Source organism: Podarcis erhardii, assembly GCF_964252035.2.
Source record: "Podarcis erhardii genome assembly, chromosome: 7".
NCBI lineage: Eukaryota > Metazoa > Chordata > Lepidosauria > Squamata > Lacertidae > Podarcis > Podarcis erhardii.
Genome location: NC_138511.1, coordinates 78,367,225 through 78,381,226, shown reverse-complemented (window position 1 = coordinate 78,381,226; position 14,002 = coordinate 78,367,225). Strand labels below are relative to the sequence as shown.

Genomic DNA, 14,002 nt, shown 5'->3' with positions numbered 1-14,002 from the left:
ATGACCTCCAGTGGGGACAGCCAATGAGGTACGTTAGGTTCCAAAATATTTTGGTACCTATCCCATATTTCTATTAGGGCACCCCTGAAAATATGATTCTCAAACCCCTTATGGACTTTCTTCTTCCCCAACCATAAATAAGTGTGCCATCCAAACCTATTATCAAAGCCACCACTGTATAAAAATCTTGACTAAGATGGTTCCTGCATTCAGGCTACACACCCTAAAAAGACATATCACATGTGGAAAAAGCAATGGCAAGGAGGAGTGAAAAGGAAGCCCAAGAACACGTTCTTCAAGTCACAGCCTGTCAGGCGTCAGGGAACCTGATCCCCCCACAGTAGGCTGCAAGGAATAGATGAGACAGGGAAAGTTCTTACCAAACCATTTTATTCAATATCCACAGAGGGAGGCTTAGAAATGCAGCTTCTTGGAGTAAAGGTGTTGCTCCAAGAAAATCTCCCCCCTTCTCTCAACTTCCTCAATTGTCAGCAGCAGCACCCACCTTATGTTGGCTGCGTAGGGTCATTTGTCTCCAAGCCCTTTGCTCCCCTACTTTCAAGGCCTGCCAGGTTCTGGGAGAAGGGGGGTCTGGAATGCTTTCTAGTGACAACTATCTGAAGAAGTGTGCATGCACACAAAAGCTTATACCAAGAACAAAGTTAGTTGGTCTCTAAGGTGCTATTGGAAGTTTTTTTTAAAAATATATATATTTTTACTACGTCAAACCAACACGGCTACCTACTGGAATCTAGTGACAACATGTCAGCCAACTGCTCTGGCTCTGCCTCCTCCTTTTCTCCCACAATTTCCCACTTTGCCTTTCATCTGCCTCACTAGTCCTCTGTCCAGTCCCTGACCCAGCCAATGTTACTCATGGTTCTGCCTGTCTTTTGCTTCAATAAAAAGCAATCCCACCCCAAAACGACTCCACACATACACACAAACACACACACACACACACACACACACACACACACACACACCAGGGATACCAAATCCTAGGGCCCCCACTCTTCTGTGACCTCCATATTTTTTGGGGGGTGACCCCCCATATTCCAAACAATCAGGGGACAGAGGAGAATGAGCATGGAGCCAAGTGTGGGGTGGCAAAACGTGTCAACCTCCAGGTGCTGTTGAACTGGAGTTCCTGTCAGTTCCAGCCAGCATGGTTATTGGTTAGGGTTGATGGAAACTGCATCCATATCAACATCCAGAGGGCCACAGGCTCACCATCCTTGAGTTTTGAGGCTCCTCTCTGAACTTTCCCTGTTTTCTGGAGCTGGCTACACTAATTTCAGAACATAGCAGGCAATAAATGATAATATGGCAGGGGGAGGAAGACCTGAAGCCAAATCTGCACTCATCTATGAAACTCCTTGAGTGATGCACTTTGGGCTACCCCAGGGGTTGGCAACCCAAGGCCCATGGGCCACAAGCGGCCCACAGAGGTCATTTAACCAGCCCTCAAGCTGCCTCCAAACCAAGCTGCCCGCTTGGTGAGTCCCTGCGTGCTGCGCTAAACTGGCACAGCGTGGTACGGGGACTCACTTCTGCGGCACTGGAAATCGCATCTGCGCAGATACAGACAGTGAAAATTGTGATCCGGCCTATGGAGGGATCTCCGCTGAAGTGAACTGGCCCATGCGAGGTAAACCATGCCGACCCTTGGGCTACACACTATCTCTCAGCTGAACCTACCTCACAGGGTTGTTGTTAGAATAAAAGAGCACTCCTGCCTTCCTGCCTGCTTGAGGATCCATAGAGGAGTGAGGGAATAAATGGAACAAATAATAATATGTAAGGTACATGCCAAACATTCCTAAAGCTAGAATGCATCAGTTGGCATCAGTTCTGCCAAATTTGTTGTCAGAATCCACCGTTCGTTCCAGGAAGTCCTTGCACAATAAGAGAAGCATCTCCACCCATTTTCTTTATGGGTATTTACACTACACAACACTCCTTTTACTGTGGTTCATTGGAGCAACTCCCTAAAAGATGTTACACCAGACCCATCTATAAAACGTCCTTTGCCCATACATCTGGGCACAAGAAGCAGTCAAGCTCAGCAATGATCTTAGCCCTACCTTACGACACCATGGTGCCTCTCCTTGTGCTCTGCCTTCTTTCGCCACTCTTAGTTGCCTCTGCAGATACATGTAAGTTATTTATCATTGATCACATCCATTTTCCTACTATGCTGTTAGGGACAGAATGGAAGACCAGTACTATGGAATGGCATATCAACTGGGCCATCGTTTGAGGGTTAAAAAGTTTGCACAGATTGTTCCTGCCACAGGCTGATCTTTAGGAAAAGGAAGAGCTGAGGTGCATGCAAGAGCAATCCCCCCCCCCCAAATATTTGGACTTCCACGCTAGCTTTTGAGTGGATGCCTTTGGTGATGGGGAATCATAGAATCATAGACTGGGAGTAATCTGCTGTAAATTCTAAAGGAGTTGGCTGAAATATACAGTATTCAGCTAAGTGCTACTGGGAGTATGTATATTGCAATGGATGAGCCTAAGTCATGTCCACTAACTTCCAAAGGTCTATTCATAGAAGGTAAAAAGGGTAATCGTAAAGGACCCCTGGAAGGTTAAGTCCAGTAGAACTAGCATTGGGAGGCATATTTTGCATGAGTTGTTTGTTTGTTTATTGCATTGCCCTATACCCTCAGTCTCAGGGCAGTTCACAGGATAAAATCAGAATATAAAGCTACAAAATCACACACACACACACACACACACACACACACACACACCCCTAGGTAGCTATGTCACCTGCCGTGTAACTAGCAAAATGCTATTGCCTTGGTCGTTTTCTACTGCTGATTGATCTTCTCTTGGCTTTCTTGACAAAATCTCAATGTGCTGTAGCCAGTGGTGGGACTGGGGCCATTGATGGCATGGCATGGGGTGGGGTGGGAAGGGGAATGTGCCCCTCTTAATGACACAGAAGATTGGTGTTTGTTAGTACACCATCTCTATACAGCACTCAAATGCCAGTTGTGCACCCCATTTTACAGGAGCAGCATGCACAGGATCTGCCATGTAAAGTTTTTTCTTTTTCTTTTTCTTTTTCCAAATATCATTCATCGGATGTGTTTTCCTACTATGTGCTCAGGGACAAAATTGGACTCACATACCTACTGTGCCATTGTTTGATGCCAATCTTGGAGGGTTAAAAACTTTGCAGAGAACTTTCTTACCACAGCAGGATCTCTTGGCAAAAAGAAGAGCCGAGCTGTATGGCAGCTTGAGGAGGGGACAGAGGGTGAAGAAAGAGCTGTGAGCGCAGGGGGAAACTTCCCCCAGCCTTTGGACCCCCTGGGAGACTTAATACATGTGCTGTACCTTGAAGTGGGTGTGGAAAGGGCAGCTGAATGGGACACAGCTGTGGGAAGCCTGAGGAAGTACCATTGACCTTGGGCTTGCCCATGAAAAGCAAGTCTATAGTGAGAGACTAGATCGATGGCTGCTGTTCTGATTGCGACTTTTGTGGGTGAGCTGAGGGTGTGTTTGGACCCTGGGTGAGAACCAAGAGGCTGAGAATGAAAGGAATTGTTGAATTATTTGAAGGGCAACTGTAATCAACAAATTAGGCTAGTAGGACTACAAGAAGTTTTGCAAGGAGAAATATGCGAAGTGTTACAAAGTAGAAAAAGATAGAGATATTGGTTATGAGTTTGAAATGTAATAGGGAAAATAAGAAATGCATACTAAGAGATTAGATTGGAAAATTTTCAGACAGGACTGATGGAAGTAAAAAAAAAATGAATAAGATGTAAAAGTATGTTTAATTACTGTTGAAAATGTTATGTTAAAAAACTAATAAAATTTATATATATAAAAAAGAGATCGAAAGGAATTGCTACTGATTTATAACTGTGTATTTTTGTAACGTTTTCTTTAAGTTGTCTGTTGTTGCTTCGGCTTTTTATACACCTCATAGCAGGGGGCCCCCCAACTTGAATAAAATATTGGGGAGGGGCAGGTAATCCCCGCCCTGCATGATCAATCACATGACATGGTGCACACACAGCATTTGAATGGCAATGCCCATCTTCTTGGGGGCGGGGCCTCCCCCGACATATTTTATGGGGGGAGGGCAGAGGGACCTTGCCCCCTAGGAATTGGCTCCTTTGCCTTTAGAGATAATTTTAATATATTAAGCAGCATAGAAATTAAGTAATCTATCAATCAATAATCAATTAAGGGCTAGATTCTGTATTTGGTGGGACACGGGTGGCGCTGTGAGAAGGTCGGCAGTTTGAATCCCCGTGATGGGGTGAGCTCCCGTTGCTTGGTTCCTGCTCCTGCCAACCTAGCAGTTTGAAAGCACGAAGTGCAAGTAGATAAATAGGTACCACTCCAGTGGGAAGGTAAATGGCATTTCCGTGCGCTGCTCTGGTTTGCCAGAAGTGGCTTAGTCATGCTGGCCACATGACCCCGAAGCTGTATGCCGGCTCCCTCGGCGAATAAAGCGAGATGAGCCCCGCAACTCCAGAGTCGTCTGTGACTGGACCTAACGGTCAGGGGTCCCTTTACCGTTAACCCTGTGTTTGGTAGAAAAACACAGGAATAGCCTACAGGATCAGGCCAGTAGCCCATATTGTCCACAATCCTGTTCTCAGCCAGATGCCTATGGGAATCCCATAACTAAGACCTGCAACAGCACTCTCTTCACTTGTGATTCCCAGAAATGGGCTTCCAGAGGCATTGCTGCCTTCGCGGTAGACAGAAAGCATAGCCGTCACACTAAGTCACCATTGAGAATCTTCTCCTATCTGAATTTCTTTAATCCTCTTTTAAAGTTGGAGGCCATCACTGTCTCCTATGGGAGGAAGAAGGAATGGAAATAGACTGTTCAAAGTTGACATAATTCCCTGCTTTCTTCCACCTATTCACCCAAGATGGCATTTTGATTAGCTAGAAAACACATATGCATTAAAATTTGTAAATTATGACAACTTTCATGTAAAGCACATGACATTCCCCAAATAATAATGGGAACTGTAGTTGGTTCAGGGTGCTGGGAATTGTTGTTCTGTGAGGGGCAAATTACCGTTCCCGGGATTGGGTGTGTGTGTGTCGTGTGTTTTAAATAAGCTTTAAATGTATGGTGTGTACACAGCCAAGTTCTTATCCAGCAGGACACATTTCACACTGTGATGTGCACTCTAGGAAAAACTTTGCCCAGAGTCAGCATTATGCACTGAATGGGACATGGGCCTTCCCCATTTTGTCCAATGCATGAGGGTTCTTCAGTCCCATAGTTGAATGATGCCCTTCTCTCTTCTTCCAGCTGTCTTGAAGTGTGTACAAGGAGCAGAAGTTTCTAACGCTTCGGACTGTGCCAGCGGTTTGGATGCCTGCGTGCTCATCAGGGACCAGAGCACAATGCTTGGTAAGGGAGGTGTTGGCCTTGCCTGGTGGCATCCTCCATGCTGTGCCACAATCTATCCAATGGAGGCTGGTGCCCATTAGGACTGGTATGGAAGAAGGCCAATGATGGGCAGAGCCAAATCATTCTGCTTTTGCCCCCATCTCCTGCTCCCAGTTGAGTTCTGCAAGGGACAACCCTGAGACTAAGAAGGAGTTGGACACTGATAGCAGACCCTCCAAGTTTCCCTATTTTCCAGGGACAGTCCTAGATTTACAGAAGCTATCCCGGTTTCTGATTTGATCCTGGAATGTCCTGCATTTCCTTGTGCCATCCCTATTTTCACTGGATAAATGTTGGAGGGTATGGAGTTATCTGACCCCCAAACCAAGGAGATAAGTAACTATACAGCCCTAAGAAGAGATCTGAAGGCAGCTCTGTATACGGAAGTTTTTTAAAAAAATGTTTATTTATGTTTCTATATATGTTGGAAGGTGCCCAGAGGGGCTGGGGCAACCCAGTCAGATGGGCAGGGTATAAATAGTATTATTATTATTATTATTATTATTATTATTATTATTATTATTAATAACATTAATATTAACAACAATAATAATAATAGAATAGGGGGTCCCTATTTTCATCAGGAAAATATAGTGGGTCCTCCTTGAACAGGTGGATGCCAGCAGAGGGCAGACTGAGGCTTTGGACAGGAAGTACCCCATTCTTTCTCTACCACTAACCAACTCCTGAGATTTATGGCAGTGTTCTAGAGCAGAATTCCATTTTGGGTAGAGGGCAACATTCTGTTTTGAGGGCCACACACCAGAACTGGGCAGGGCCATAAGCAAAAGTGGGCAAAGCAATAAATGTAAATTTTAGCTTTATAGGCTAGGTTCTTCCCACAAACACCCATCTCTCTCTCTCTATCTTCTACTCGGTCAAGGAAAACAGAAATCATTATCAGATTTCAATGACATATACCAGCCAGGCAAACACACTCAAGGAGGATGTAAAACAAAGTTGGTAAGGGGTGTGGATTGGGCCAGTTCTGAAGGGTCAGATACAGAAAGAGATTCCCTTTGGTCCACAGACCTGAGGTTCTTCACCATTGATCTGGAACTTCCAGAGTTTCTTCAGCAAGATGGAGGCTCTACTCCACTGAGCCATATTCCTTTGGGAGAACTTGGAAAGGATGGAAGGGCAAGGCAGAGCAGAGACCATAGAGTTCGGCAGAGAATGAAGGATTCTGGGGAATGAGCTCTCCTGACCTGTTGTTTGTCTTTCTCTTCTTCCGGTAAACAGGCACCGAGTTTGACACAACAACCTATTCATGTGGAAAAAGTGCTTCTTGTGCCAATGCTTATAACATCACCATAGGAAAAGAGAAACATTTGCGCTCCAGCTCTGCTTGCTGTACCGAAGATGGGTGCAACACAAAGTTAAATTGGACCTGTATGTCATAACCTACCCCTGTATGATATCAGAATTGCAGAAATGAGCCACTCCAGGAGTTCTTTTTATGGTGCATTCAGAATGATTTGTGCCCATGATGCTACTGGGGCAGTCACACACTATTCCATTCTCAATACCATCTGTATGTGCATGGTCATACTGCTTAATTTCTAATCAGTGCGCAACCCATTACAGTGGTGCCTCGCAAGATGAAAAGAATCCGTTCCGCGAGTCTCTTCGTCTTGTGGTTTTTTTGTCTTGCGAAGCAAGCCCATTTACGGTTTAGTGGTTTAGCGCTATTAGCGGCTTAGCGGCTATTAGCGGCTTTTAGCAGCTTATCGGCTTAGCGGATAAGCGGATAAGAGGCTTAGCGGCTTGGCGGATTAGAAAAAGGGGGGAAAAGGGGGGAAAAACCCGCAGGAACTCGCAAGACATTTTTGTCTTGCAAAGCAAGCCCATAGGAAATTCGTTTTGCGAAGCACCTCCAAAACGGAAAACTCTTTCGTCTAGCGAGTTTTCTGTCTTGCGAGGCATTCGTCTTGAGGGGCACCACTGTACTTCTAGCTGAAATCCCATAGTTTTTCATACCACAAATGTCCTGGTTTATTTTCATCCCACAGTAGAATGCAATAGAACTGGAGAAGCATCACAGAAGAAATGAAACCAGGAGAAATCCATCACTAATGCAGTGTTATAGTTTGAAAAACATGTTGCACAAATGAACCCGCCACAGAACACCAGTCTGGAGGGGCCCTTGGTTTCAGAATGATGAAAACATTCTCAATTTGCTTTTGAAACTTGGCAGGAACAGGGTGGAGTGGAGGAAGTTTTGGTACCTCCACACCTTTCATCCTAACACAAGACAGGAAAGGTGTCAAACCTGTGTGTCTAGAACTCATTCTTTCATTCTGACAAAGAATATGCTAACAAACAGCTGGGGGGAGGACTCAGTGGGTGGTTGTGTGAATGCATCAGGAAGGCTGCGGCTGCTGTGTCTGTGTGAAGCAGGCCTGTCAATGATCCAGCGGGGCTCTTTGGAGATTCTTATGTAAAAACGTTCCATATATGATCATTTGCTTCTTTCTTCTTTGCTTCCTAGCTCTTCAAGCTCCTTGGACTGAGAATGGGCTCACTTGCACAAAAGGATGTTATGCTCAGACGGAGGAAGAGTGCACGGATGGGCCGGTCTTATGCACAGATGGTCAAAGAAATTGCATCACTGTAGAAGGAAGCTCTGGTAACCCTGAAGGGACTAAGCAAAGGAGGAGGGATTCCGTGGGATCGGGAGAGCAGGTGGGAGGGGAATGCTGCCTCTGGAGGATCTAGAGGTGGACCAACCATCAGGCAAGATGAGATAACTATCTCAGGCGGCTGAGCAAGAGACTTGCAGCCCTGACTCTTGGGGAACAATCTCCCAGGATGTTCTCTGGTGCAAGCATCATTGAAATGAACAAGTGCTGTGCCAGAGCATGGTGGGATTGCACCCATGATAAGGTGCTAATGGCATGTGTGCATCATCCTTTGGAGCACTAAAGTGTCGAGTGCGGGGTTGAGTCTGGGCCCATTCACCTAAGTCCTTCTCATTTGAGTAGAACTTGGAACATTTAGAAGCTAAATGTTGGAACATTTCAGATGGGCAAAAGAAAATACTTTGTCACCCAGTGCATAGCTGAATGATGGGAACTGGTCCTACAAGACGTAGTGATGATGGCCACCACACTGGATGGCCTTCAAAAAGTATTAGACAGATTCAGCATAATGATAAGCCACATGGGCTTTCTTTTGCAACCAGTGTTGAAGAAATATGACTCTGAATACTATTGACTGGTATGCAGAGTTAGCACACAACTTGCAGGTTTTCAGCTTCTGAATTATTGTTAGGAGAGGAGGCTTACCTTGATGCAGTCACACAGAGAGGCACTTGGCATCAGAGAATAAGTAGCGGGTTTATTATTGGAAATGCATGCTTGGATAGGAAAGAGGTTTCTTTTTCTCCCTAGCACAGTTGGACTCCATGGCAGCCATGTTGTGAACATAAAATACAGTGGTACCTCGAGTTACAGATGCTTCAGGTTACAGACTCCACTAACCCAGAAATAGTACCTCGGGTTAAGAACTTTGCTTCAGGATGAGAACAGAAAGCATGCGGTGGCGATGGGAGGCCCCATTAACTAAAGTGGTACCTCAGGTTAAGAACAGTTTCAGGTTAATAACAGACCTCCAGAACGAATTAAGTTATTTACCCGAGGTACCACTGTAAGATGTTGATGGTTGTGACAACCAAATATGTCACCTTGCGCTCCTAGCAGTAAAGGTGGGATACCTTTTTCAGATGGAGGATTAATTCTTTTTAAAAAACAATAACAACAATAAATGTAAAAATAAATTGTGGATGTGTTGACTGACCCAGGCTCTTTTGAGAGGAAGGGTGCTATAAATATTTAACAATTAAATAAATTTGCTTCCCAGAGGTCAGGCGCCCGTGATGAGTGGAGCAGAATCGGAAGTGGGTGGAGCAAAACATTATTATTTCACCTCCATTTCACATGCACAACATGCAGCCATCTTTCTCCTCCATCCAGGCAAGCAAGTGTTCAAGCCCCAAAGGAGGGTGATAAGTAGGCTGGTTATGGATGTGGTCTGGGGGGACAGGCTGCACCCCAGAAGGAGTTATAGCTCAGGGAGAATCACAGGCTCGGAAATAAACCCCTGAAATAAAAATAAATAAATTGAGAATTTGCCAAGTGTCCCCAAGTTGAACCACTTTCGCCCATATCTGTTTTTCTCATCTGCCTCTTCCTCTCCTCCCCAAGCCAGCCCAGGCCCAGGTTAAGAATGGATGGATCCCAATTGTTGCAAAATTCTTTCCACTGTGGCTGATGAACAGACACTCGTGGTCTCAGAGGTCTGAGCCCCAGGTTCATTTTTTGGCAGGTCCCTTTCCCTGTTTTTCCTTTCAGTTTGCTATAAAGGTGGCTGGGTGCTCTGCAAAACACACTTGGGCACCATGGGACCCCAGGCAACTACTATATAGAAATACAAATTCTGAAAATATAAGGTTCTACAATCAATTAGCATAGGACCGACCATAGGCAGAGCCCATGGCAGGCAGAGTAACTAATCCTAGTTTTGTACCCATCTTCCTCCCTGTTCTGATCTACAAGAGGCAATGCCCCTAAGGAAAAAGAAACTGATGGTGAAGCTCATCCGTTGGACTGGTTGTGAGTCAGAAGGCAGGCCGGTGGGGGCTGGGTGAGGGCAGATTGACATTGAAGGGGCCATGCCCCATTTGTTTTCCTAGAGCAGCTACCACTGACACCTGCTGATGATCCCCATATTTACCTGCAGGTGCCAAGACGTTCGTCCTCCATGGTTGTGGAACAAGCAATATGTGTGGTGTAGAGAACTATGCACTGACCATTGGAGGAATCCGCTACGAAATCAAAACAATAACATGTGTCCCTGCTGCAGAAAAAGCAGATCCTCCAAAACCTTAAAGAGCCAGAAATTCTGCATCAGCCACAACTTGGAAACCAGCCACAACTCCTAAAGCAACAATACCTAGTGCCAACCATACCTTGGGGAAGAACTCCTTCCTTCTCTTGCTACCCATGATCTCCAGCATTCCCTTTATGAAGTTTCTCTCCTGAGCTCTCTTTCCATGCCAGCCACCTTGAAGGTTTCATGCCATGAGCATTTCGGCACTGGAATGGACAAATCTGTCAAATTTCAGTGCTTATAAGTTTCTCATTTAAAAAATAAAATGAAAATGAAAATGAAAATCTGCCCACATTTAGCATGAATTTGCCCTAATAAACACAACTTTTGCATGCAGTTGAAACAATATACATAGTATGTTATTATCCCTAATATATACACTTTACTCGCATAAATGCATTTTCGTATACGCTGTTTGGTTGAAGAACTACACTGCAAAATTCTGAGAAATGTGAAATTTGAAGGCTAGGTGGGTTTTAGTTTGCATATTGGTCAGGAAAATGCAAATGAGTTAGTTTCTCATTAACATGCATACAAAATTGAATTTCTTCCTCATCCTGATTTGAGTACCACAATACCTCCCGCACCTCCTCCAAAGTGTGTTTTTGAAGCTCCAGGCTGTTTTCTGAATGAAATATTGCAGGGCCAATAAAGAATATTCAGTCCAAAAATGGTTTTGTTTGTTTCTTCTGGATGTCTGTCAACTTGGGTTTAACGAAGAGAAGGTGCCAGTCAGAGGTTCCTTCTGTGGCTCGGTGGGGTGGTACAGGTGAGCCTACAGAAGAGATCCTTGTGTTTCTTCCTAATGTACCTTTCTTCGTATTGATTAAAAAAGTGATGTGGCCATTCTGGTGCAGAGGAACACTCCTTATATTATTGCATATATAAAAGAGATGAACCTCAATTAAAACAAATGAAGAAACTAAAACCCCAAATCAGAAGCAAACCCCACTACCATTTCAGTCATGCCTATGCTCCTAGATGCATCTCCATTTTGTCAAGCAAGAGGCATGAGCAGAACTCAAGGACATAAACCAGAGAGTGGAGCCCAACTGGTGAACTGTAGCAGATTCAGAAGTGTCGGGTCCCTTCATAGTGGGGATTGCCATGTCTCTTCTGAGCTTCTAGAACCTTCCGAGCTGCTAAGCTTCTGTTTAGCACAGGAGAGAAGAACGTTCTTATTTTGTAGGGTTGCCTTATTTTGAAGAATGAAAAAGAGGACACTATGACAGTTATGATGGCCATTCAGAGCAAATAACTGCAATTCGTCTCAGATTTTACCACTGAAAAGGAGGATGTGTCCTGGAAAAAGAGGAGACATGGTAACCCTAGCTTGAAGGAGCTGGTGGTCTGAGGAACAACAAAAGGAGGCATTGACAGTGGGAAGGGCTGCTTCCCAGTGACAGAGCATCTCAGAGTGCCACAATTCCAAGAACGGTTTAACAACAAACCCCATTGCAATAGTCAGAAAAGGACCAATTTTGAAGGCTGCCCTTTTTAAAAAATTTGTGTGTTGTTTTGGAATATACTGTTATGAACTTCCCAGAATCTCTACATCCAGTCAAGGGTTCAACTTTGAGCAAACTCATGGATTCCTTTAAATATTTTTTTGTTAAAAGTGTGTGCATTGTCTCTATTTTCAGAGCATAGAGTCTTTTCTACAGATCAGTTACATTCAATGTGAGATATCAATGTTGTTTACAGTATAAGGTTGAGGGAGAAGAGAGGGGAGACAGAGGGGAACCATGCCCAAACCTTTCACACTGCTAAGGGAAAATAACAAATGAACAGTTAAATAACCTACCCAAATGATGCTGAGACTAAAACCTCACACATATACTAAGTAAAATAACTTTCAGTTTGTATCTCCCCCCCAAAAAAGATCTACTATTACAAAGTGGGGTGGGTGGGCAGAATCCCCATAATCTCTACATCCAGTGAAGGGTCAGACTTCGAGCAAACTCACGGATTCCTGGACTTAGCAAGGGCTGGGAATAACACCAGAGAATTTCCTGGTGATGGTGGGTCATTGAAGGAACAATGGTGCTGATGGACAGCCATTAGCTCTCATCAACCGGGTAGAAGGCCCTGGGGAGCAGGGGGACATGATGTCACTGTGGGAAAGGAGGGTGTCCCTTGAGTCTACACAGACGTTTATTGGTAAGGCGTTCTTGAGCAAGAAGGAGGAAGTACGCAGAACTCCATGCACGTTGGCTGGGAGAGGTTGCACCACGAAATGGAGGGCCATGACTGGCTGCTGCTTTGGAGCCAAGCTTGCTATAGCTATGAGAGGAGCAATGAGAGGTACCCCCTCCACTGAAGGCATTAGGTGTAAATATGTGTGAATAAAGACTCTAAGTTCTAAGTTCTATGCAGACTACATTGTGTCTTGATTTTCCAGCAGAAATACAGACCCTAGATGAGCACTTGGAACCATCGAGAACATGGGCAGGCAAACTAAGGCCCAGGGGCCAGATCCAGCCCAATCGCCTTCTAAATCCGGCCCACGGATGGTCTGGGAATCAGCGTGTTTTTACACGAGTAGAATGTGTGCTTTTATTTAAAATTCATCTCTGGGTTATTTGTGGGGCATAGGAATTCGTTCCTCCCCCCCAAAAAAAATATAGTCCAGCCCCCCACAAGGTCTGAGGGACAGTGGACTCCCCCCCTGCTGAAAAAGTTTACTGACCCCTGATCTAGAATATTGTTACCACTTGACAGAGATTGGGATACAAGTTGAACAGGATGTTTCCCTGTCCCTGTCCTCAAGTGCTTTGGCTGATCCTTCAGAGGAAGTGCAACCCCACCCAGAATGACAATAACCTGACCACCATGCATAGAGCTAGTCATGGGTCGGCAACAGGGGTGTGGGCTTCAGTAGGTGCCTGGTAATGCCGACCTCAGATGCTGATCATGCCAAGGGCTCCAACACTGCTTGCATTTGCAACAAAGCCAAGGAGCTGCCATATGGGCAATCATGGCAGTTTTACTGCTAGGCAGTAAACCCAGCACTTCTGTTTTATGAGTTGAACTCTGGACCTAGGGGAAAGATCTTAATTCATGGCAGCTCAGCAGCGAGATCCAGGGACACACTACAGCTCAGGTCTCTGCAACTGGAGAAAGAGTCTGCCTCAGAGTCAGAGAAGGACCTTTGAGAAAGATCAACCATGTTTTTGAAAAACATGGTTGATCTTGAAAAACATGAGCTTTGAAAAACTAAAAGACAAAGTGCAAGATTGGCTCCACTATTATCAAATATTGGAGGCATACAAATTGGACAAGAAAATTGGCTTCCAGGTGGAAAAATCAAAATTGGAAACAGAACTGTTAGATCCCAAAACTAAGATTCTGTCAAGAATGTATAACTTGCTGTTGAAATGGAACACTCAGGACGAAATGGTGAAATCCGCTATGATAAAATGGGCACAAGATGTGGGACACAACATTATGCTGGCTGACTGGGAGCAGTTATGGACCACAGGTATGAAGTTTATGGCATGTAATGCCTTAAGAGAGAATATTATGAAAATGATATACAGGTGGTACATAACACCAGTCAAGCTCGCAAAAATATATCATTTGCCCGATAATAAATGCTGGAAATGTAAAGAGACTGAAGGTACATTCTTTCACCTTTGGTGGACGTGCCCAAGGCTTAAGGCTTTC

The 14,002-nt window shown here is 44.8% G+C and overlaps 1 protein-coding gene across 1 annotated transcript; it reads left to right on the top strand.

The window, feature by feature from the left end:
• The first annotated feature begins 2,055 nt into the window (after positions 1–2,055).
• LOC309346076 (phospholipase A2 inhibitor and Ly6/PLAUR domain-containing protein-like) lies at positions 2,056–10,978 on the top strand. Its single transcript, XM_081869756.1, has 5 exons — positions 2,056–2,159; positions 5,306–5,407; positions 6,689–6,838; positions 7,938–8,075; positions 10,187–10,978. Exons 1-5 carry the CDS (start codon positions 2,072–2,074, stop codon positions 10,333–10,335), a joined length of 627 nt encoding a protein of 208 aa, XP_081725882.1. The 5' UTR covers positions 2,056–2,071; the 3' UTR covers positions 10,336–10,978.
• The last annotated feature ends 3,024 nt before the right edge of the window (positions 10,979–14,002 follow it).